The following is a 23,339-nucleotide window of genomic DNA, read 5'->3' on the forward strand; positions in this document are numbered from 1 at the left end:
CCAAGCAGACAGCTCATTTCGGACGGTAATAAGTCTATTATGCCCTCCTCAACTCATGCCCTTGCTTGAATCAAACCCCTCAACCGTAAAACAGGTATAACCTTTCGGAGGCACCTACATGTGGTAGTTGACTCGCTGAGTCTTCAGGTGGGACCCGCTTATCAGTGGCCACCTCATCCCATCTTCTCCCTCACCTCTCCCCCCCCCCCTCTTTCTCTCTCTCTTTCATCTCTTCCTCTTCTCTCACCTTCCTATCTTTTTTTTTCCTGATCAACATGTCACGTAGGATAAAACCGCTTGAGGAGGTAAATTGATCCAATTTTCATAGGTGAAGGAGCCTCTATACTCGGTTTTGCGGTTGAGGGTTACAATTCGATTTTGGCAATAGTTGAGGGAGGTAAATAAACTCTCAGAAAACCGGTGTTCTGCTTTTCGACGATTGATACAGATCATGGCGATGAACTTTGTCCCTGTCTAAAAGAAAAACGAGAAGAAGGCAAGAAATGAAAAGTGAAGAAAAGGAAAGTAAAGAAAGGAAAAGAGAAGGAAAGAAAAGGAGATAGAGACTCTGAACCCTTCATTTGCGCTCTGTTTTCCACTCTGCTCATTGACAATTTAACATGAGTGCAGTTACATTTTTCCTTCCCCGATTTCTCGGTAAATGTAAACAGTAAACTTATCGGCATGTGAGTTTCTGACTAGCCGCTGCCTAAGTCAAAGACAGTACGAGCAAGAAAACTATTAAAACCACCAGAATCATGTGGCCACGCAATATAAAAAAAAAATCAGCTAGGCGCATGAGCGGCATCGCACTTGCCTTGGCTAAAATAGACCGACCATTCGTTCCGTCTCTTCCAACAGACAACTCTCTAATCCACGTAATATTTTAAACTGAAAAACCTGACAACCCTGCTCCTGTTTAACCCTCCCGTAGTTAACCCCTTTGCACCGGCCACTCATCACCTTCTCGTTTTAACTGTCAAAACCGAATCAACAGGAAAAAAAAAAGAAAATCTTTCACCAAGAGTTCTTTGGTATATAAAGGTAGCGAAATTTACCATGCATTAGATACCCAGTACTATTTACATTTGATCAGGTGAGAAGAGGTGAGTTTTTTTTTATTCTGTCCAAATCTTGGATGCTTCCACAGGAGGGTTCACCTACTCAATTGTCCATGGTTTATTGATTTTGTCCTGCTAATTACTCCTTTCGTCCTATAATATAAATGATTTTTTTTTATTATTTGATCATTTATCTTTAAAAAATTTGTGCAAATATAAGAAAAAAAGTTATGCTTAAAATACTTTAAATAATAAAGTAGATAAAAAATAAATAATAATTTTAATTATTTATAATAAGACGAGTGGCCACCGGTAGAAAAACAGCGTAGAAAAACTTAAAATGAGTAGCGCGCACACACACTTTCTTTCTCTCACCCCAGCTGCTCCATTTTGCGAAGCTACAAATCGGAGCTAAGCTAAGCTATCCAACGCCCTCATCAAGAACACCCAGATCTCCAGCCATTTTTGCGAGATGCATGGCTACTCCAACCTCGCCTGCTCGTCGTCGTCTCCTCCTCCGGTGGCCGCCGCCGGCAACGGCGCCGGGTGCAGGGCGAGGCGATCGCTGGAGCTGACCAACACCAAGGAGACCAACGCGTGGGAAGGGCTGGCCATCGGGGCGGTCACCCTGGCCAGGACATTCTCCACCGGCTCCCACAGGATCTCCTCCTCCTCCAGGTCCGGCGCCGGCGAGAGGGTCGGCAGGACGGCCGGCGGCGGCGGCGGCCTCCCCGGCGCGGTGAGGAGGGCCTTCTCCATGCGGAGGCACCCCGCCGGCCTCGGCAAGGGCGACGGGTACTACTGGAGGATCCACGACAACATGGACGGCGACAGTGACGACGACGGCGACAATCCGGCCGCCGCCGCCGCCGAGGAAGAAGAGAGGGACAAGAAAGAGCAGCTAGCTGAATCCGCCGACGAGAAGAAGAAAGAGCAGCTAGCCGAAGCCGCCGACGAGAAGGTGTCGGTGACTGCGACGGCGACGCCGAAGAAGAAGAAGGGCGGCAGAATCATGAAGGCTTGCAAGAAGCTCCTCCGGCTGTAGTAACAATCAACTGCAAGTGTGAGTGTGTGCGTCAATCTGTAAACCTTGCTGATATATTACTGCCGCGTGTTCCGAGAATGATCTCGTTTCGGGTTCGTCGAGTTAAAATCGCGACGAACAAATTAAGCAAGTTAAAAACCAGCTGATGCAGCTGCTAATGATGATCCTAGGACGGCTGAGCTGCGCATGAGCCGGTACGGGCGCGTGCCAGCAGCGATGGGGAGCATGTGTGGGATCTTGACGAGACTTGGGGGACGACATGTGGGGGCTCTGCCGTGATGCGCGCGGTGATGGCGATGGGGTACTCGGGGTTGTCACTGTGGAAATGTGAGATGGGTCTGATGCCAATGCCATCGATCGCCGGACGACCGGAGTCAATGGAGTCGTGGGTGTTCGTGCGCCATTTTCTCCATCCATGGGCTCCACCGCTGTCGCCTGTCGGCTCCTTGCGTTGGCCCCGCTCGTCCCAGTTTGTCAAGCTGGGCTCAGCTCAGCTCAGCTCGCCCATTGGGCTGCTTTGGGAGCGTTTGGGCCAATTACTAGAGGCCCAGAATAATGTTAGCTGGGCCTAAATTCCCGGCACATCTCCCTCCAATCTCTGCATGCGCATGCATTCAGTCACACCAGCGAGAGCAGGTCGTTGCCGTTGACTAGTCACTGGTGACTAGTAGCATTAGCATCGGGGAAGCATTGTTCTCAAGTGCCATGAGATACAGGCGGTTGACAAATAACAAATTCACCGGTGTTCACTAGTCTTGGACTCCATACTCTCGTAATCTGCAGGGTAGAGTAGAGACGCGAGCGAGTGCCAACCAAAGTCCCTAGTGCCCTCTCGCGGAGGTCGCAGACGGGATCAATCCGTGTTACCTAGCCTATCCACCCTCCCGCTCCTGCCTCCCAGTGGCGGACGCAGGATTTCGATGATGGCGTACAGATCTACCAAAGCACCGTCCAATGAGAAAAAAATAAAGTGCTAACATAGGTTACTAATGCAAATAAAAATGATTATTATAGAAATAACAAAATAGCTAAGAAAAATTTTATAATACTATTGGAAAGTATGATTTTGTACTTAAGAATGGGTGTTTTGAACTATCAGACAATATTATACTTGTTAAATCATAGTAGATTGTTAAAAAATTTAGGGGTACAACTGTACCCCCATGTCCTACTGTAGGTCCGCCACTGCCGCCTCCCGAGTCCTGCCGTGCGCCGACCACGAGAAAAAGACAATATATGCCATTCTATCCCTGGGTTTGCACGAACGAATAAAATATCACTCAATAGATTGTCTTTAAGATATTTTGTCACTTTAAAAGTTTTTAAAATCACAGTACCCCTGTTATGGACAGAGAGGAATGGAGAAGGGAGCGTTGGCAAGAATGCCAAGGGACGGCGATTGTGCTTGACAGCGGTGGACCACGAGCACAGCCTGCGGCTTCTCCTCCTCCGGCATCGGCAAGGGCGGCGGTGGCGCCGGCTGCGGTCGTGGGGCGCATCCTACGGTCTTCCGTGACATCCCGGACGGCAGCGCGCTCGTCAACCCGCACGATGACGAGGGGATGAGGACGACGACGTCGATACTGGGCGGACAACAGTGGTGCCGACGCTGAGAGGAGGATGGGCGGCAAGGTGGACGGGATGCCACTCGGTCCGTCCTTCTCTCCCATCACCGGTGGAAGCGGTGAGCGTGCGCACACGCCGCAAGCTACGAGCACCGCCCTACGAATCGTCGCCTTCTCCCTTCAGCCTGTCGTCCCTACCGCCACCCGCCTCCACCTCATCGCCCCCTCCTCCACCCTCTTTGGCACTGCCATCCTCCTCCGCCCAATCGCCGTCCGTCCCTGCACACTCGTCGCCCGCCACTGGCGAGCACGGCCACCATCCCTCGGCCTTCTCACCAGCGATCCCCTTTACATTCCTCTCTGTCCATGACAGAGGTACCGTGGTCTTAAAATTTTTAAAGCGGCAAAATATCATAAAGGCAACCTATTAAATGGTATTTTACCCTTGGCATTCTAGTCGGTGGTGGAAACCCAAGTTGCATATTGCTATTTTTCTCGCCAACGACTACGGCCTGGTTTAGTTCCCATAAATTTTTCCCAAAAACATTACATCTAATTTTTGGACACATGGATAGAGCATTAAATATATATTTAAAAAAAACTAATTACACAGTTAGGGAGGAAATCGCGAGACAAATCTTTTGAGCCTAATTAGTCCATGATTAGCCATAACTGCTACAGTAACCCACATGTGCTAATGATGGATTAATTAGGCTCAAAAGATTCATCTAACGGTTTTCAGACGATTCATTCATGTCCAAAAACTCTTTTCGATATACGGTCAAGCATCTGATATGACATCCAAAATTTTCTTTTCGCGACGCAACGTCCCGTACCAGTGTAGTAAAACATCACGCCAAGCACACGCACGATACGCGCCCAACACCCCACGCGGCCACACCGCGTGCCCGCGCGCACGCGGCGCCCGTCAGTTCGGCAACCGGCGCCGTCCCGGAAGGCCCAGAAACCGAGCACGCAACGCAACCGCGCGATGCGAGACTTTTTTTTTGGGGGGGGGGGGGTGAGGCGCGCGCGACGAGGAGGGATTTTTATACACGAGCCGGGACAAGACGGCACGAGGGCGGGGGCCGCGGAGGAAGTGGGGGAGGGAAATTAGCGGCTCCCAGGCACGGGAGGGACACCGAGAATAGCGCCCCCAAATCCAGGGCCCCGGTCTAAAATCCATCCAGGCAGCCGCCGTCCAATCCCAATCCCAATCCCAATCCTACCTTGTCTTTGTTCTTTCTTCCTCCGACGACGAGGGGAGATTGCTGGTCAGCTCTCTGTCTTCCTTCCTTCCTTCTTTCTTCCTGGTTGGAGGATTGATCAAATCCTGCAAAGGATTAGGTTTTCTTGGGATTGGTGGGTGGTAGTCTTGTCCTCCCCCCAAATCGTTTTTGATTTGATTTGATTTGGGTTGGGTTGGGGTTCATCGAATCAATCATTTCAAGAACAGAGTTATTCTCGGCGGATTTCTTCCACCGCCGTCAGTTCTTGTGTGGATTGTGTCTCTTCCGTTCTGGTGAGTCCGATTCGGTTTCTCCTTTGCTTTCAATCGATCTCTCCCGCTAGTACTGTTCTTGCTCATCCCGTCTGATGCTGATGAGTTGGTTTCTTGCAGTTTCGGTTTCAGAATCTGCAGTTCGTCGTCGGACCGGTTGTTTCCTGAGTCCCATCTGAGGATAGGTATCGGCTAATCGCTTTGATCTGAATTTCGATTCATCGCTGTAGAGAAATGCGCCGAAAAAAAAAAGAAAAGAAATTTCTCTCTTTTATTTTCTTGCTCTTCTCGTGGTCTCGAGAAGGATAATGCCGTAGCGATAAAGTCCATAGCTTGCAAGGCTGGCATCTCATGTGCTGTCGCTAACTCCATGGGCGTGATTGATTGCTCTGCCATCCCCAAAAAAATAAAATCCCTTGATAATCCGTATGGCATTTTCGTGTCTGCACACTGCACGGTTGATGGGAAAGTACTAGGTGTTGCTTTCGGAATCTCTCTTTCCTAAGATTGCTTCTTTGACCATTCTCGTAGTAATCTTGTCTCATGCGGGCAGTTTTGCTCTCAAGAAATGGGTTCATATTGTCGCACAATTTGGCCGTGTGCTTAGTTGCAATTTGCAATGCGGATTCTTTCGAGTCAACGACGCGGAATGAGATTAAAATTTGAGATCTTTCTGACGGTTATTTGTGGTGTGCGATGAGAAACGTGTTGCTCTTGGAATTCTTTCATGGATGATTCGTCGTAGTAGGAGGTTTCTTTGTCGTGTGCATTGATCGAATTTCTGTGCAGGTTCAAAATAAATTCAGAATCCAAGCCTGGTTGTCTCCGAGTTGAAGCTATGGCTGCGCGGCCGACGACGTCGGAGTCCGGGAGCACGACGACCGACGACGACGTGCACCTTTCGCCGACCAGCATCTGCAGCGGCGGCGGAGGTGGGGCCTGCGTCGTCGTCGGCGGCAGCCGCATCAAGATACTCTGCAGCTTCGGCGGCCGCATCATGCCCCGGCCGTCCGACGGTGCCCTCAAGTACATCGGCGGCGAGACCCGCGTCCTCGCCGTGCCCCGCTCCATCCCCTTCTCCGGTGCGTGCTCGATTCCCGAAGTAACCGGCCTGGCCATGTCTTGCCGCCGAGGCGCCGCGTAATCTCTCTCTCGCCGCGTGCAGATTTGAAGAAGAAGGTGGAGGAGATGTTCAGGACGGAGGTGGCGGCCATCAAGTACCAGCTCGTCGCCGAGGACCTCGACGTGCTCGTCTCCGTCACCTGCGACGAGGACCTGACCCACATGCTCGACGAGTACGACCGCTTCGAGGCGAAGCGGTCGCCGTCGGCGTCGCCGCGGTTCCGCGTCTACGTCTTCTCCTCGCAGCCGCCGGTGGCCGCCGCCGTCCCGTCCACCTCCCGCCACGCCGGCTACGCGCCGCCGGCGTCCCACCACCACCTCCTCCAGCACCACCTCCACCACTTCCAGCCGGACCACTACGTCGCCACGCCCGACGGGAGCCCGCCGTACGCCGGACACTCGCACGGCGCCGTGTCGGCGGGCAACTCCCCGCGCGCCGACGCCGTGGGCCCCGACCACCCCGCCGTGTTCGGGCTCAAGATGCAGCGCGTCCGGAGCACGCCGAACCTCGGCAGCCTGGACGCGTCGCCGCAGCACTACCACCAGCACGCCGCGGACGTCGGTGGCGGCGGCGGCGGCATGGCGGGATACATGGGCGGCAGCTCGCCTGTGCACGCCGGCGCCGGCCACCTCGTCTCGCAGGGCGGCTTCCACAGCTACTACCACCCGCACGGGCAGTACGCCCCGGCGCCCGTGCCGGTGCCGCACCACGCCGGCGTGGGGAGGTACGACACGCGTGGTGGTGGTGGCTACGTGCGAGGCAGCAACTACGTGGCGGCGCCGCCGCCGCCGATGATGCCGGTGGCGGTCCGGTCCGGCCGGCCGGTCTCCCGCGGCGGCGGGGCCCCGCCGTACAACGAGATGCACACGCCGAAGAATGCGACGACGATATGGGATTGATGACCGTACGCCGGAGCTTGCTGACGTTGTGGTTTTTGCAGGGAGAGATGTAAATAGATGGATATGGATCGTGGATGCACGCGGCGTCGCAGTAATCTTGTTAGTAGTTGTTTTTGCTGATGAGAAGAGGTCCAGTTTGCTGTAGAACTATTGTTGTTCACGCTGAGAAAATTATTTAAAACGTTCTTTTTCCCAAATATCAACTGCAAGGTTGAGTTGAATTACTACCAGGCCCTGGGTTTCGGGAAGGTCATTTAGCGATTGGTTTAGTGAGTTTTAGTTGTTATAAACTTTAAAAATATATTTATTTGATATTTTACAAAACTTATATGTAGAAAGGTTTTCTTACAAAACGTACTATCCCGTCCCAAAATGTAAGCATTTTTTTAAGATAGACAAGTATATTAAAAAAGTATGTGATAATAATCGGAGAAATGTTGTAATTTGTTGAGAAAAAAGTAGGTGAATAAATTAAATAGAGAAATGTTGTGATTACTTGAGAGGAGGGATATACGGAGAAATAGCTTCATTTAGGATAATGCGATGTCCTACAAACAGTTACTCCATCCGTCCCATAAAATACGAATCTATGATTGGATGTGACATATTCTAATACAGTGTATCTAATAAATAGAGGTATATCAAGATTCATAATATTAGGATGTGTTACATCCAATACTATGTTGGTTTTTTATGTGACTGAGGGAGTACATTTTCGGACATAGGTAGCACTGTTTAACTGTTTAAAAAAAGTGCTAATGGAAACAAAGGTATAATATGCATCTTAATTAGAAAAGAACGGGGTAAAATTTGCGTCTTAGTAAGAAAAGAATGGGGCAGTCGGCACCCACCATCCCTCGCCGCTGCATGCGGATTTCTAGTTGTGGGGCTATATATCTTGCCTTCCTCGAGCTCTTGTAGCCTGTGGCAACGACTAGATGGCACCACATCCATAACCATAGTGGATAATCATGGCTATGGTGTTGGGGGTGGCCGGCTCTCACCCTGCGAAGGCAATATGGTCACCAGTGGTCTTAGGATAAGCTAGAAAGATGATAGGACGGCCATATAAAGAGCTTGCTCGTGTTGTCCCCTAAGGGTGACCTGCCGCCCTGCCCTCACAGTTCCTCTCTATCGCCTTCCCCCACCATGTCATAGCCAAAAGTCTGTGCACCCGCTAGGACGACGATAGAGCTGGGGCCTTCTCCTTGGGTCTTGGTGGTTTGTTAGTGCCAATTTTGAATATTGCCTAGCCGGCCCTCATTGTTGGCGGCCATGTACAGTTTTCCTCGGGCTCCTCCCTTGATTCTCATTCTGTTGGAATTAAGGAAGATGTTATGGTCGGCGGTTAGCTGATCCGATGTCGTGAAGTGGGCTGGGCTTCCCTCCTGTGGTAGCCGTAGCTTTACATTGGGGTTGCTACAGTGGCTCCCCTCCCGGATTTGCAGTGGACTTCCAATGGGCGGCGTGGTGATGGCCGAGATCCTAGCAGATTGGCCATGGTGTGTGCTAGGAGAAAGCTCTACCTGGCTCAAGACCAATACTGGTGATGATGATGTCCTTGTGAATTATCTTCCTACCTATAAGAGCCGTTATAGCACCTCTGGCCCATTTCGCTTAGGAGGCTTGGATGAAAACATTCATTTTGTTTAACCGGATGCACGATAAGCGGCATTTGTTCAATGTCGTCCCCATTTTGAAGGTATCACTTTCAGAGATCCCTTTCAGAGATCACAATGCTCTATTCGGACTGTACCCCTTTCCCTTCTCTGTTTGCTCAATTTGAACCTGCATTGTTTCAAGTTAGCTCGCATTTGCAACACGCTGGCATAGTTCGTTGCTGGTCCTATCCCCTTGGTCGATGCACACATCCACGGTTGGTGTTGGTGTCGCTTTAGCCACCGGCCATAGCCTTGCCACGACCAAAGCGGCCGTATTTGTCATCTAAGAGTTCGCTTGTGTCTCGTACCTCACTTCCTTCTCCCAAGAACATTGGCGAGCGCTAATCCATATAACAACATGACATACTTGGACTCTTTGATGGCTTGATGCGGGTGGTCTTGATACTACAATATTTCGGTCGCCGGAACTTCAAGATGACATGTGTGTCTGGTAGAAAAGGCCCCTCGACAATATTCAATTTCTAGTGTTTCAAGTATGGTGTTTCTAGTGTTTAGCAAAGATTAAGGTTGACAAGGAAAATCTCTGGTGCTCGTTATTAAATATTTAAATGATGGATGATTGAGGATGAGAGGTGGCTTCTGGATAAGAAGGAAAGAGATTTGAATGAGATAAGTATTGCTCTATGAATTCTTATATTTGTGAAAAAAAATTGAATGATTGTATATATGGATAGAGGGAATATATGGGTGTGTGGCATCACATACTTTTTAGTCCACCCTCCTTACCTTCCAAACTACCAATACTCACCCTTTACCTCAAAAATAGTGTCTTTTTAGGTTTTGGATTTGTCTCACAAAGAGTATCATTTTAGCTGTAGGATCCACTAAGCCTCTTAATACCAATTTATCTATTTTATCTCGTTTTGGCCATTTAACCATTATTACTCTCTTCTCTTTCTCATTCTCCCTCTCCCTGTTTTCTCTTTGTATTAATGGAGTGCATGGTAGCCTTTTGATCTCTTTCTTATATGTTTTTTACTGTAAAACGATAGTCTTTTTGACGGGGGAACAATACTCCCTCTGTACAATAATACAATGATTTTTCTTCTTCTGGAGAGATTATTGCTGAAGAGAAAACGACTAGGATACCCCTATTTAAGATGGGAAGAACTTTGAATTAGAGTTGATTAATGTGATAATTAGAATACCAAAGTCTTTTATATTTGAAGACAAACTACAAAGGACAAGATCACTTACCCACGGATGGAGTATCAGTGAGGCTCATTTCATCTTTTTCTCTCAACTAAAGTTTTCCAGAATATTAGAATTACTAATCCGTTTTAAAATGGTCATATGTATTTTTTTATGGCAAAGGGAGTACTATTTTAGAACACAGATTGAGTGAATCGCCGCCTGAAACTACCCCTTGCAGTGCAGTTGCCGAGCATCGATCTCGCCTACCGATCGACCGGACGCCACGTCTGACTATCTAACACCTCCATGGTTCATATAAACCAAGTGAATAATTAGTCCATTTCTAATTATGAGACCCACAAAACAAAACAAGGATAAATTAGGGGGGGAACCCCGTAAGATAGCTGCTCTTCCTTGTGGCTAGCTGCTAGCGTGTGTGTACGTACGTATTGCAGTACACATCGATCGATCATGCGGCGGCGGCGGCGGCGAAGTTGTTCGAGACGGCGCCGTCGCCCTCGCCGCAGGCGCTGTGGATGGCCCTCATCCTGTCGACGGACTTGCAGATGCCGCTGCAGGACCAGTCGAAGGACGCCGCGCACACGTTCCCCGCCTGCTTCTTCCACTCGCAGTCCGGCGGCGTCGCGCAGCACAGGCTCCGGTCGTCCACGTGCTCCACCTCCAGCCCTATCAGCCACGCCCCCAGCGACACGTCCTCGTTCGCGAACCGGTGCAGTATCGGCCTAATTCGCAGCAACACCATATTCCACACGATTCAGCCAAGCAATTTTCACGCGAGATTATCTATGAGCATATATGCAATAATAATGTGATTTGCTTGCTTACTGGTTGATGGAGATGTAGGAGGCGAGGTCCTTGGAGATGGCGTAGATCTGGCCGGTGGCATGCCGGAAGTACCGGTTCCCCTCGTCCCCGAACTTCCAGTACTCCGGCTCGTGGTACTTCACGCCCCTGCCATGCATGCACAACACACGATCGAGCAGCAACGATTCATGTTAGATTGTTACTTGTGTTCTCTAACAAGAAACGAAACGAGTTCTCGCGTGCAGTCCTACTTCTGTGACAGAACCGGGCCGGACTTCATGCAGCCCACGTACACCCTCGGCCTCGTCCTGTACCTCGCCAGCCTGCTCGTCAGCATCCCTGTACAACATCCAATCGAACGTACAAATGTACAGCACTGTACAGTGAATCTAGCTGTGAATTGTATTTGTACGTACCTAGGTTGACGTGGACGTCGTCGTCGACCTTGACGTAGAAGTCGGCGTCCCAGGTGGCGACGGCGGCGGTGAAGTAGGTGCGGGTCTTGGAGGAGAGCTCGTGGTAGCCCTCGACGTGGTCGAGCCGCATGAAGTCCCGCGTCTCGGCGTCCTCCACGTCGATGGCGCGGTCTAGGGCGCCGCCCGGGGTGGCGCTGTGCCCGATCACGAACCGCACCACCACCCCCTTCTCCTCCAGCCGCCGCAGCCTCTCGCCCCTCGGCACCCACGTGTCCCGGAGCGAGTCGCGCCGCTTCTTGCTGCTGAACGCCGTGTTGATGCCGATCACCACGAACGCCCTGGGCGGCCGCCGCCCCCGCTTCGACGGCACCGCCGCGCCCAGCCCGCCGTTCTGCTTCGCGCGCTCCACCGCCAGCTCCATCTCCAGCGACGACACCGACTTGTCCAACGACCTAAGTAGCAACAATTCGATCACGACTAGAGACTGTCTACTGTACTTGATTGTTTGCGTTTCGGACTTACTGGATTGCTTGGTGAGTTCTTGACACCTCGTTCATGATGTCGTTCGGGTTGCCCTCGTCCAGTTTCTGCAATCCAGAAATTCAAACGAGTGTTCAGTTGTTCCCTATGCAGTTCTGTAAAGATTTTGGTCGAAATGTGCATGAATGGATATACTTACATGCCGGTGCTCGCAGTCGTCGGAGAAGAGGGAGAGCCTGGAGCCATGGCCGGAGGAGGCCGCGCCGACGCTGCCCGACGGCGGTGGCATCAGAAGCGTCATCCGGCCGCTGAGCAGCAGGCCGACGAAGAAGCTCGTGGCGCAGAGCACGACGACGGCCTTCGCCGACATCGGCCTCGCCCTCGCCGCCTTCTTCTCCGACTGCGGCTGCCGCTCCGTCAGTGCCTGAATCCAACCGATCGACATTAACAACCACCCAAACTAACCACAACAAAAGACACGTAGTCAAATGCATCCATATGTATACAAACACAAACCATCATTGCAGTGGACGTTTCAAGCTTAGCTGCCTACTGAAATGGAATATGGATCGAGACACCGATTGCGTATACGAAGGAGATCGATGGAGGAGGCAGGGGAGGAGATGCCCGAAAACGCCGGCTATCTATCCCGGCTCGGCGAAGCGGTTCAGTTAGCAAGGCGCTTCGTGTGAGGAGAGGGAAGCTCATGCTGGCAGTGTGAGCTAGCCACCGAGCCTTGGACGATGGTACGCACAAGCGGGGACGCAGAGGGGCGGCGTCCATCGTTTGATACACTGAAGAGAAAAGCCATGCATGTAGTTAGCGTCTCCAGCGACAAGTTTGCACGATGTTGGGCTGTTCGGCTTCTGTTTGACTCCCGACTCTTCCATGGAATGGCAGTTAGGCGGCAACAAAGCAAGATTCTAACGAACCACAAGCTCTGAAATACTCGATGTTCCTGACATTTTAATTTTGAACGGAGCAATACAGAAAAGTACAGCCTTTTATGCCTACACAGATTCCAGTGAACAGCAACAGTTCCACTACAAACAAACAGACCAAAGTTGGTTGGAAGAAGCTAATTATGAAAAAAGACGATCTGAGAAAGCAGGAAGGAAAGGTTCAATTCTTATCGTTCCTGAATCCTGGATGTCGAGTCTATGAAGCAAAACTTCACAAGATAAACCGCCTGATGCTTACAAACTCCACAATTTAAACAGTAGCTCACCTAAGATCTGTGCAGGCGGTGCAGCTCAGAAGTCGCACTATCTTCCGCATCAAAATTACCCACCTTCAGTAGGGTTCTTCACAAACTGACTGCACACAGGGTCAAAAAAACAAGTAGCAAGCTTGCATGACAGGCAAAGTCCATCTTGAATTGTTGTTCGACATTATAAATATTTCCAACTGAATAATTTGGCATCAATGGCATCCTTGGACTCACAGCAATATTTCCAACTGAATAATTTGGCATCAATGGCATCCTTGGACTCACAGCAAGATGAGCAAGTAGGCATACCAGAAGATTGATGTTGCAGCTGAGCACTCAAGCAATAGGAAATGCACGTCTCCATCACTCCAGAGCCAGAGGCGGCCAATGCTGGATCCAGAGTGATGATGCATATGAATGCCTGTGACTTCCATAAAAATATTGCTCAAGACGAACAAGTCATCTAAAACATCTTTCATATTCATAAATAAACATTAAATTTCAGTAGATTTGCACTGTTTTTTAAATAGTAGACAATGACATTATCTTTTGTGATGCCCAACATAATACAAACCAACTTTGACGAGAAGAACAAAATACACCAAGAACTCAAGCACAAACTTGGTCCCACTGGAACACAGAAGCAACAACAAACATCACTAGATTAAATATTAAAACACAAATTGCCAGCCATCCCTGCAATTAGACTAAGTCTTGGTACAGCTGCATTAGTGGAGGCATGATGCTATCACTAGGACATGACATGGGAGATAACCAGCGGGCACAAGTCTGACTACAATGTTGAGAACAGAACAATGGAAAAGATAAGCATCGGCCTACACGACTAAGCCATAAGACATATTTACATGCATGTAATGGTGAATACATAGATGATATTACAGAAGGGCTGAGACAACGAACATTGACATCGCTGGGCTAATCTGTTAGCATACCATGTTCTTCCCTGGAGCTCAATATGCTAGTAGGACGGGTATGGAATTGGTTGCCTGTCAGTACGACGGCTAACGTCATTCAGAACAGAACCAAATACGCGTCTACTATATTCGTATGTACCATTGCTTAATCCTCTACTCGATATCCCACTTGGTGCTGGACAAGAAAAGGGAATTGTAAGATTTAATTAAAAACCATACAGTGTCTTATATTTTGAAAGGAATAAGGAAACTCTCTCACCCTCAGAGTGCGCACTATAAGAATGGTTTGGAGAAATACCAGCAATCCTGCCATTTACCACTGTATGTTGCGATGCGGGAGTATCACTAGATCTCATTAGCTGAGCCGGCTTTGGTGGCGGTATAGGGTTCACTTTAGGTGTTACAGGAATATTTCCATTAGAAGATTGCTTGTCTTGTCCAGAAATCTGAAGAAAATAGGAATAAAGCGCTCAGCCGGAATCACTTCACAACTAGTCAACCATAATAGGTCAAGCAAAAACTTAGCCAACCATTCAAATATAGTATCATATAGTGCATATTATTAAGTTATTAACAGTAACAAACCAAATTATAAGAACAACAGAACATGATTCTGTTACACAAAAATAAGTTATATAAATAGAGGGCATAAAGAAACGCACCGCAAATCTAAGTGTTCTATTATGAAGACGAACAAGGCCAGAAAATAGCTTAACAGCATACTGGGCAATCTCCTCTGTTTCATACTCAGCAAAAGCATAACCTTTGGAGCGATTAGTTTCCTTGTCACGTGGTATGTGTAGGTCTACAACACGACCTACCTGAATAAGAATCTCATACAAGACCCTCTCAGGTACCTTTTCATCCAAGTTACCTATTTAAGAAAAATAAGAGTTAGCGAAATTATACAGCTTATTGTAGCTGAAGACAAAAACAAGAGACAAAGTAGCATAAGAACAATCATTGTGAAATATCAACACCAGCGAACGATAACACAGTTAGCCATGCCACAGATCTGCATCTGACAAGCATCAAATAAAGATGAAGGTGCACATAATGCTGGTGAAAAGACAATAAATCAGCTATACTACCAAATTAAGAAACTGACAAGCCAAGAACACACATGATGCAATCAAAGAACATGGCGATGGAGGATGACTTGCAAAGGATTTTTCTGATATTCCTTACTTGAACGTAAGGATTATAACACCTTAAGTAACTGAGTTCATAATGATACGACAAGCACAAATAAAAACTTCTCCAAATCTGAACCCCTAGTTGGGATGTATTACCAAGTTAGAATTCAGCCTAATGGATTTCTATAAACATATGTCCAATATGATCCATTGAATGCTTAATTTTACTACATCCATATTTAAAAAGTTCCCAGCTGCCACTCTGCCAATCTCTAATATAAGATAGCTTGAAAAGAAGCCACCAGGTTTGCTCTAGAAGAAATATATCGTTAAACCGTGGTGGATCCAAAGTAGAATGGTGTTGATTGATTCATAGTTCTATACAAAATACTGAACGAACTTATGAAAACATAAGCAAAATAGTTGAATACAAAAATATAATTGTAATCAAGGAAAGAGAAGAGAGATGCATATCAAATACTTCCTTTATTGTCTAGCTCGTACAAAATTGCATGGGAAGATCCACTAGTTATGCATAAATAGCAGGGGACAAGTGACATCTCGAAATGGTATTTGGGCAAGTGGAGATCGTGTTGTTAGTTAACAAAAGAATATGAACACGAAAGAGTACTGTTCCTACTCTAGGAGAATATATACAAGCACAAGCAATTAAAGCGCTAGCAGAAAGAAATCAGAGCCTATACAAGATGAAGCAATGGACGTGCTAGGCTAAATATGAGGGCAAATACAAAATAAATCTACGGTTTAAATCCTAATGCTAACGGGGGCACAGTATCCTGCTTAATAACACCTCAACCACGCAATCATCAATCTAGTGTATGTGGTGATAACTCGAAACCCTACCTCTACCTTTGCAACTTTGTACTAGTCTAGCTAATTTCGCTGCATAACTCGTCTAATCGCCCGTACCGAACAGCAACAGGTACTACATCTATCCACGGAGCACAAACAGCATGAGATATGCAATACAAACCCGGTTGCTAATCAAATCGAATCGACAGGAAACAACGTATCCCGCCGCGGGGGAAAAGCAATCCCGATTTGGGGACGACGCAGCAGCGACCAATCAATCAGAACTCAGGCAAACACAAACCCGCCGAAATTACGAGCCGGCCACGCCAAAATCACCACGAATCCCCCCCACCAAAATCCCGCGAACCAGCCCAGCAGCCAGCCACAGAGAATTGGGGGAATTGGGGGGGGAAAGCCCCGGATGAACCAGCGAGAGCTAGGACCCGTAGGCGGGAAGGGAAGGGGAGATCTCATCTCACCTATGAAGACGGTGCAGCCCGGATTCCTCGACATGGCGCTCCGGATCTGGGTCGGGCAGCCAGCCGCGCGTGCTGCAGGAGGGCGAGGCGAGGCGAGGTTACGAGCAGCCGCGAGCGAGAAGCAAGCGCGCCGAGTCCAACCGGGGGGCAACGGCACGAGGAGGGAGGGAGGGGAGGGCGAGGCGCACGGCGCACGGGGAATTCGTTGGCAATCAGCTCACGGCGGCGCGGCGTGGTGGTGCTATCTATTTGTAGGCGATGACTCGACGGCTGGGCTGCTGCCGACGCCGAGAGGAGACGGCTTTGGTCCTGTGGCTGGATGGAGGGGTCAGGAGGTGGGGCCCGTGGCGTCAGTGAGAGGGGAGGGGTGGGCACGTCACGTGTGGTGCAGACTGCAGAGTGTTCTGATCTTTTGTGGTGGATGTTTTTGTGGGGTTTGGGGGGGGGGGGGGGGGAGAGAGAGTGCCGGCGTGTGGATGCCGTAAGATGGGGCACCGACGGTTGCGATGTCGAAGGTTGGAGTAAGGAATCGTGGAGTTTGGCTTTGCACCGGTGTGTGAACCGTGTGGCCTTCCGATTCGGTACGAGAGATACAGGCATACAGCGACGCAGGCAGGGCAGGGGCAGCAGGGAGGTCGGCAAGACAGGCGACGACAGGAAAAGAATCAAACGGCGCACCGAGACAGCGCAGTGATTTTCTTTGAGCAAGAAGAGCCAACCCCTTTCCATTTCCATTTCGGTCAGGGCTGGCTATATATTTTAGAGGTTACTACGCGAACTTCGTAATATAGATTGTCAAGATTAAATATATTTATTTATAATATATATTTTTATAAATCATATATCATTAAAAATAATACGAATAAACACTACAAACATAATTTTAGATATAATTTAATTAGCGAGAAGATAAAAAATCCTAGTCCAAATTTTAGACTAGACAGATGTAAATAAGAAGATCACAAGACCGCACTTTAAGCACTAGCCATAATGAAATAAGGTGTGGGCGTGTGGCCGTGTGAAAGTCAAACCTCAGGGTAGGCAACGATATCCTGTTGACTAGGTTGGTTGGTGATGGGCCCCGAACCAGCTTGGGCTCTAGCTAGTCACACAAACGATTTAGGTCCCTAAGACAATCCTGATTACAGTGTGTTTGATCATGGAGAATTGTTAAGCGAGAATATGAGTTTGAGAAGTGGGAATTGGAAACTATTAAGTCTATTGATTGGTTTATGAACGCGAAAGTTTCATGAAGGACTAGCAAAAGTAGTTTAATTGAAAACCCCCACATTCTCAATACTTGTATAGGGACGGGTAATTGGGGGAATTTCCCTTCTAACTATGACAAGATAATTCTGAGTCATACATCATCACTAAAAATTCAATTATCATCCATACCCCCATACTACTCCCTCCGTTCTAGAATATAAGAAGTTTTAGAGTTGGACACGATTATTAAGAAAGTAGGTAGAAGTGAGTGGCGAAGGGTTGTGATTGGATAAGTAGTGGAGGTAAGTGGGAAAAATGAATGGTGGAGAGTTATGATTGGTTAGGAAGAGAATCTTGTTGGAGAAGTTGTTATATTTTAGGATAAATTCTAAGGACTAAAAGTTACTACCTCCGTTTTTTAATAGATGACGCCGTTGATTTTTTCTCACATGTTTGACCATTTGTCTTATTCAAAAAATTTATGTAATTATAATTTATTTTGTTATGAGTTGTTTTATCACTCATAGTATTTTAAGTGTGATTTATATCTTATATATTTGCATAAATTTTTTGAATAAGACGAATGGTCAAACATGTGAGAAAAAATCAACGGTGTCATCTATTAAAAAACGGAGGGAGTATTATATTTTGGGACAGAGTAAATACCAAATAAGGGATTGTGAGTAAAAATAAAACTCCCATGACTAATTCATCCACTAACTTCCTCCTTTAAACTCCCAATCCCCTCTTGAGTAATGCGCTTGCTGATAATAATTTAATAAGTTCAAGGTCTCGCTACATCTTCGCGCGGGTTATCTTTTTAGTTTTGACTAATAGTTGGGATAGAATTTTGGGAAACTTCGTATCAAATCAGAAAATTAAACTCAAGTTAAATTATGACTGGAACTTATCAAAACCTGTAAATTTCAGATTTTAACCAGTTGAATCGGATGTTCCATATTCCAATTTTGAAGTTAGGAATTTGAATGATCTGTCTAGCAATATCTTAAACATGTAAAGTGAGAATAAATTGGAAATTCTCTCCTTTATTTTTCTTTTTCTACTTTTGACTGGTTCATGTACAGACCGAAGCTAGTTCAAACACTTGAAAAAAAAATTATTCTTATTAATCCGATTTCTGAACATTGTACAATTTGCAACAGCTATGTTTGCGTGTTCTTGGCACGAAGAATTCTTTTGCGATAACAACAAAGAAATGTAAAAGAAGAAAAAAGTATCGTCATATGAAAACATCATCTTCAACCTTCGGATTGTACTACCATCGCTTCCACCCAAAAAATTCTGCTGCCATTGATGAATCCAATGTTCAGCAGATTGGCAGTGGCGCGCCGTTCCACTCCTTGAGGCACTCGAGCAGCGGGTCGATGTGCTTGCCCTGGTTGATCGCGACGAGCACCTTGTTGAGCTCCTCGCCGGGCGACCGCGTCTTCTCGCCGGTGAGGTAGGCGGTGCCGAGCTCCTCGCGCACGAACCGGTAGAGCGGGTACGAGCGGCACTCGGCGATCCTGTTGGGCGCCGCCGCCGTGCCGCTCTCCACGGCGGCGCGCGCGGCCTCGACGGCCCGGGGCAGCGCCGCGCGGAGCTCCTCCTCGAACCGCGCGACCTTGGCGAGCACGGAGGTCTCCGCGTCGAACTCGGCGGCGCCGTTGGCGAGCGCGCGCTCGACGAGCACGCTGCGGAGCTTCTTCATCAGCGGGTAGTTGGCGCTGCACGGGTCGTCGGCGTACGCGAACACGGCCTCCCGGTCGATCTCGCTGAGCAGGTCCTTCTCGCAGAAGCGGGCGACGTGGAGGCCGCCGGTGGAGTTGGTGCTCAGCGTCTTCTTGGCGACCGTCATGACGCAGGTCTTGACGGCGCCCTTGACGTTCTCCTCGATGTGGCGCAGGTCGATCGCCTGGCAGAGCGCGACGAGGAAGGTGGAGGACATGAGCTTGAGGATGTCGATGGCCTCCGCCGTCTTCCTGGAGGAGATGAGGCCCAGCGAGTTCACGTCCTGGTTGTGCTGCTCGGCGCTCTGGACGTGGTTGGTCACCGGGTTGCCCAAGAACTGCAGCTCGGAGCAGTAGGACGCCATGGCGATCTCGGCGCCCTTGAAGCCGTAGTCCAAGCTCGGGTTGCGGCCGCCGGAGAGGTTGGAGGGCAGGCCGTTGTTGTAGAAGTCGTTCACCAGCTCGGAGAACTGCGCGAACATGAGCTTCCCGATGGCGGCGATGGCGAGGCGGGTGTTGTCCATGGACACGCCGATGGGGGTGCCCTGGAAGTTGCCGCCGTGCAGCGCCTTCCCGCGGGAGACGTCGATGAGCGGGTTGTCGTTGACGGAGTTGATCTCGCGCTCGATCGACTTGGTGGCGGCGCGGATGACCTCGATCTGGGGGCCGAGCCACTGCGGCGACGTCCGGAGCGCGTACCTGTCCTGCTTCGGCTTCATCAGCGGGTCGAGCTCGCCGAGCCTCTTCGCCTCCTTCATGTACGAGCTGCCTTCCAAGATGTGCTCCATGATGGCGGCCGCCTCGATCTGCCCCGGGTGGTGCTTCAGCTTGTGGGTGAGGTGGTCGGTGTACTCCGGCTTGCCGTTCATCACCTCGCAGAACACGGCGGAGAGCACCTCGGCGAGGATGGCGAGGACGTTGGCCTCGAACAGCACGGTGGAGGCGAGGCCGGAGCCCACGGCCGTCCCGTTCACCATGGCGAGGCCTTCCTTGGGCTGCAGCTCGAAGAAGCCGCCCTGGATGCCGGCGATCTTGAACGCCTCGGCGGCGTTCACCTTCCTGCCGTCGGGCGCCACCGCGACGGAGTTCTCCCGGCCGGTGACGAGCCCGGCGATGTAGGAGAGCGGGACGAGGTCGCCCGACGCGGTGATCGTGCCCCGGAGCGGCAGGCACGGCGTGACGTTGGCGTTGAGCAGCTTGGCGACCGCCTCGAGGATCTCGAACCGGATGCCGGAGTAGCCTTGCAGCAGGGTGTTGATCCGGACGAGCATCGCCGCGCGCGTGGCACCCGCGGGGAGGACGTGGCCGTCGGCGCCGGTGCCGAAGGCGCCGGCGTTGAGGAACCTGATGAGCTCCCGCTGCAGCGCGCCGCCCTCCTTGGTCCGCCGGTGCGACGTGGCGCCGAACCCGGTGGTGACGCCGTAGCTGTCGGTGCCGTTCGCCATGCTGTTCATCACCCAGTCGCTGCTGGCCTTGACGCGCTCCCGCGCCGACTCGTCGAGCTCGACCATGGCGGCCTCGCCGTCGCCGGCGCCGGCAACCGCCGCCACCTGCGCGATCCTCAGGCTGGCGCCCTCGATCCGCACCACGGGCTGCCGGTACTCCGCCACCATCCTCTTCACCTCGTCGAGGTGGCTCCCGGCCATCTCCTCCGCCGCCTTCCCCCAGTTGAGCGGGTCGGCGCGGGGCACCTCCATGCAGAGACCACCATCGGCGGCCGCGGCGACGTAGCCAGTCTCGCACTCCATCGCAGTATCAGAATGTGAGCAGAGCGAGTGATCAATGGAAGCTTTGGCTTCTTGGTTAGCTGCTGCTGTGAAGAAGAAGAAGAAGAAGAGCTGGGTAGTGTGGCACTCTGGATTGCGTGCTGCTCTTCTTGGAGGGAAATGGCGGGGGAGGCGGGGTTTATATAGGTGAAACGGTTGGGTAACTCGGTGGTGGTGGTGGTGGTGGTGGTTGGTGCGAGAGTGTGTGTGTGCGCTCGCGTCTCGCGAGTCGCAAGCAGTAGCGGAGTAGGTGCGTGACGATTTGTGAGAGGCCAATTGGCAAGCGCGCGTGGAAATTTCGTGTCGTGGTCGCCGTTGTCGCGGGCTTCCGGCCGCAAGGCGCGAGCACCGGTCGCGGGAGCTGTGGTTGGTGCGGTGCGCGGCACAGCGGGGGTTGGTGAATTGGTGATCACCACCGGCCTCACGACCGCGCGACGCATTCCTCGGCTGACCAGTGACCAGTGACCAGCTCGTCATTCTTTTTTTCTGCAGCTGCAGTTCGATTCACTAGGTTGTCCCTAGTTTTCCATGCGTACGTTTTCTATATAAAAGTTGTTTTTTAAAAAATCAAATTAGTCTATTTTTTTAAAAAATAGCTAATACTTAATTAATCTTGCGCTAATGGACCGCTCCGCGCTCTGTTTTTCGTCCGGATGATATGTGTTCCCAACTTCTAGTATCGAACACAGCCCAAGTAGGCCTTGTTTAGATTCTAACTTTTCCGTCAAATCGAATTTTCCTACACATACAAACTTTCAACTTTTCCGTCACATCGTTCTATTTTTTTCAAACTTCCAATTTTGACGTGGAACTAAACAGCCGTAGCCCTTGTTTAGTTCCAAATTTTTCTTCAAACTTCCAACTTTTCCATCACATCAAAATTTTCCTACACACACAAACTTTCAACTTTTCTGTCACATCGTTCCAATTTCAACCAAACTTCCAATTTTAACGTGAACTAAACATACTAAACATACATGTAGTAACAATTTCTCGTGGACCGGAAAAGAACAACTTTGAAGCATAACAATCTGTTCTGAAGAACGGACTAAAGAAAATTGGGGTCGAGTTAATAATAGAATCGAGATTTCTTGCATGTGGAAAGTGATGGGTTCAATTGGCATTGTTTATGCGATGGCTGCTAGATATCTTATCGTTGCATGCATTTTTCTAAGCGAGACTGATTCCAACTTGCCGGATGTCTGGTAGGAAGTAACCTTTCATTTACAAGGGGGGTGGTTACAGGTTCTTGGAACGGTCGACTGATGATCAGCAACGAATGGGTGGCCTGCCTAACCTTCTTGCTTTCTCTCTCAGGATTCAGGGAGTAGCTGGTCAGAGCAGCAGTAGTTGGGACAACTTTTTTTTCAATTTGCAGGTATTCGTAGTTTGAAACGTGGTGGTTCAGATTGAAATTCGCTGAATTTTTCAACGAGGCCTCAAACAGTGGAATACTATTGGGCTGACGGGAGACTGACGGTCAATATGCAATCGAAACAGTTGCCGCTTAATTTCTGTTTTGGTGGAATAATTAAGGGATTAGTGTAGTCAGCCTGCCACCAACTGCGTTCTCCATACTCCATAGCCGCCATTGGCACGTTGGCAGTACGGTGGCTAGTATAGTAGCTCAGCTGGCTCCACCACTGGGCTCCTTTGGGCATTGTCCCATTGCAGCATCACATGGTATCGTCATTTCACATTCTGCCATGTGGATTTCGTGGAATGTATGAACAGGAGTTTGGTCAAGTCCTTGGTCTCCCCTGACTTGATTTGAGTCTTCTGCAGTCAGCCTAGGGCGTTCCTATGGCTGTGATTAGTTGGGCAAAAGGAAATTTTTGGGTGTCACATCAGACGTTTGACTGGATGTCGGAAGGGGTTTTCGGACACGAATGAAAAAACTAATTTCAGAACTCGCCTGGAAACCGCGAGACAAATCTTTTGAGCCTACTTAAGCCGTCATTACCACATGTGGGTTACTGTAGCACTTATAGCTAATCATGGCCTAATTAGGCTTAAAAGATTCGTCTCGCGATTTATAGCTAAACTGTGCAATTGGTTTTTCTTTTTGTCCACATTTAATGCTCCATGCATGTGTCTAAAGATTCGATGTAACAGGTGAAGGGGAAAATTTTTGGGAACTAAACTGGCCCTTTGTCTAGTCATCAGCATATACACCGTGAAATCATTAAAATTGAACATCAATTCCCTGAAAGCTGAAATGGCGATTGTTTCTTTCATTAGAGCATCTCCAAGCCAAATTATAACCAACACATGAAAAAAATGTAATCCAACAGCCTCTCCAACTGGCTGGCCAAGCCATCTCGCTAGCC

The 23,339-nt window shown here is 49.4% G+C and overlaps 5 protein-coding genes across 11 annotated transcripts; 2 read left to right on the forward strand and 3 right to left on the reverse strand.

The window, feature by feature from the left end:
• Window positions 1–1,395: 1,395 nt before the first annotated feature.
• On the forward strand, window positions 1,396–2,184 carry LOC4338857 (uncharacterized). Its single transcript, XM_015783426.3, has one exon. The coding sequence runs from the start codon at window positions 1,534–1,536 to the stop codon at window positions 2,104–2,106; it is 573 nt and encodes a 190-aa protein (XP_015638912.1). The 5' UTR covers window positions 1,396–1,533; the 3' UTR covers window positions 2,107–2,184.
• A 2,564-nt stretch (window positions 2,185–4,748) lies between these two features.
• Window positions 4,749–7,391, forward strand: LOC4338858 (uncharacterized). Of its 2 annotated transcripts, XM_015781993.3 has the most exons (4): window positions 4,749–5,193; window positions 5,293–5,357; window positions 5,962–6,254; window positions 6,338–7,391. In XM_015781993.3, exons 3-4 carry the CDS (start codon window positions 6,011–6,013, stop codon window positions 7,192–7,194), a joined length of 1,101 nt encoding a protein of 366 aa, XP_015637479.1. In that variant the 5' UTR covers window positions 4,749–5,193; window positions 5,293–5,357; window positions 5,962–6,010; the 3' UTR covers window positions 7,195–7,391. The 2 variants fall into 2 exon arrangements, with proteins under 2 accessions (XP_015637479.1, XP_015637480.1); XM_015781994.3 differs by lacking the exon at window positions 5,293–5,357 and having other exon boundaries at window positions 4,749–4,945.
• A 2,907-nt stretch (window positions 7,392–10,298) lies between these two features.
• LOC4338859 (probable beta-1,3-galactosyltransferase 8) lies at window positions 10,299–13,319 on the reverse strand. Of its 4 annotated transcripts, none has more exons than XM_066310594.1 (8): window positions 13,176–13,319; window positions 12,960–13,048; window positions 11,931–12,155; window positions 11,774–11,838; window positions 11,252–11,703; window positions 11,087–11,174; window positions 10,857–10,982; window positions 10,299–10,753 (listed from the first exon to the last, which is right to left on the reverse strand). In XM_066310594.1, exons 3-8 carry the CDS (start codon window positions 12,099–12,101, stop codon window positions 10,480–10,482), a joined length of 1,176 nt encoding a protein of 391 aa, XP_066166691.1. In that variant the 5' UTR covers window positions 12,102–12,155; window positions 12,960–13,048; window positions 13,176–13,319; the 3' UTR covers window positions 10,299–10,479. The 4 variants fall into 4 exon arrangements, with proteins under 4 accessions (XP_066166691.1, XP_066166692.1, XP_066166690.1 ...); XM_066310595.1 differs by having other exon boundaries at window positions 13,251–13,280; XM_066310593.1 differs by lacking the exon at window positions 13,176–13,319 and having other exon boundaries at window positions 12,960–13,109.
• Window positions 12,648–16,625, reverse strand: LOC4338860 (uncharacterized). 3 transcript variants are annotated; one of them, XR_010741426.1, is made up of 6 exons: window positions 16,305–16,625; window positions 14,539–14,750; window positions 14,136–14,322; window positions 13,895–14,051; window positions 12,960–13,331; window positions 12,648–12,774 (listed from the first exon to the last, which is right to left on the reverse strand). XR_010741426.1 is itself a non-coding variant. In XM_066310596.1 (5 exons), exons 1-4 carry the CDS (start codon window positions 16,336–16,338, stop codon window positions 13,921–13,923), a joined length of 564 nt encoding a protein of 187 aa, XP_066166693.1. In that variant the 5' UTR covers window positions 16,339–16,625; the 3' UTR covers window positions 13,132–13,362; window positions 13,895–13,920. The 3 variants fall into 3 exon arrangements, 2 of the variants coding, with proteins under 2 accessions (XP_066166693.1, XP_015639933.1); XM_066310596.1 differs by lacking the exon at window positions 12,648–12,774 and having other exon boundaries at window positions 13,132–13,362; XM_015784447.3 differs by lacking the exons at window positions 12,648–12,774; window positions 12,960–13,331 and having other exon boundaries at window positions 13,587–14,051.
• Window positions 16,626–18,618: 1,993 nt separating this feature from the next.
• Window positions 18,619–21,139, reverse strand: LOC4338861 (phenylalanine ammonia-lyase). Its single transcript, XM_015784710.3, has one exon. The coding sequence runs from the start codon at window positions 20,989–20,991 to the stop codon at window positions 18,841–18,843; it is 2,151 nt and encodes a 716-aa protein (XP_015640196.1). The 5' UTR covers window positions 20,992–21,139; the 3' UTR covers window positions 18,619–18,840.
• Between the last annotated feature and the right edge of the window lie 2,200 nt (window positions 21,140–23,339).

Source organism: Oryza sativa, chromosome 5 (assembly GCF_034140825.1).
Source record: "Oryza sativa Japonica Group chromosome 5, ASM3414082v1".
In the NCBI taxonomy this organism is placed as follows: Eukaryota; Viridiplantae; Streptophyta; class Magnoliopsida; order Poales; family Poaceae; genus Oryza; species Oryza sativa.

What these genes read in the sequence shown, in the direction of transcription:
- LOC4338858 (XM_015781993.3), top strand. Translation starts at nt 6,011, where the DNA reads ATGGCTGCGCGGCCGACGACGTCGGAGTCCGGGAGCACGACGACCGAC. An exon ending in CCGCTCCATCCCCTTCTCCG is followed by an intron (nt 6,255 to 6,337) that starts GTGCGTGCTCGA and finishes CGCCGCGTGCAG; the next exon opens with ATTTGAAGAAGAAGGTGGAG.
- LOC4338860 (XM_066310596.1), bottom strand. Translation starts at nt 16,338, where the DNA reads ATGTCGAGGAATCCGGGCTGCACCGTCTTCATAG. An exon ending in GGGCTGCACCGTCTTCATAG is followed by an intron (nt 14,751 to 16,304) that starts GTGAGATGAGAT and finishes TTTCTTAAATAG; the next exon opens with GTAACTTGGATGAAAAGGTA. An exon ending in TTATAGTGCGCACTCTGAGG is followed by an intron (nt 14,052 to 14,135) that starts GTGAGAGAGTTT and finishes TTTCTTGTCCAG; the next exon opens with CACCAAGTGGGATATCGAGT.
- LOC4338857 (XM_015783426.3), top strand. Translation starts at nt 1,534, where the DNA reads ATGCATGGCTACTCCAACCTCGCCTGCTCGTCGTCGTCTCCTCCTCCG.
- LOC4338861 (XM_015784710.3), bottom strand. Translation starts at nt 20,991, where the DNA reads ATGGAGTGCGAGACTGGCTACGTCGCCGCGGCCGCCGATGGTGGTCTC.
- LOC4338859 (XM_066310592.1), bottom strand. An exon ending in ACGACTGCGAGCACCGGCAT is followed by an intron (nt 11,839 to 11,930) that starts GTAAGTATATCC and finishes TCTGGATTGCAG; the next exon opens with AAACTGGACGAGGGCAACCC. An exon ending in AGAACTCACCAAGCAATCCA is followed by an intron (nt 11,704 to 11,773) that starts GTAAGTCCGAAA and finishes GTTGCTACTTAG; the next exon opens with GTCGTTGGACAAGTCGGTGT.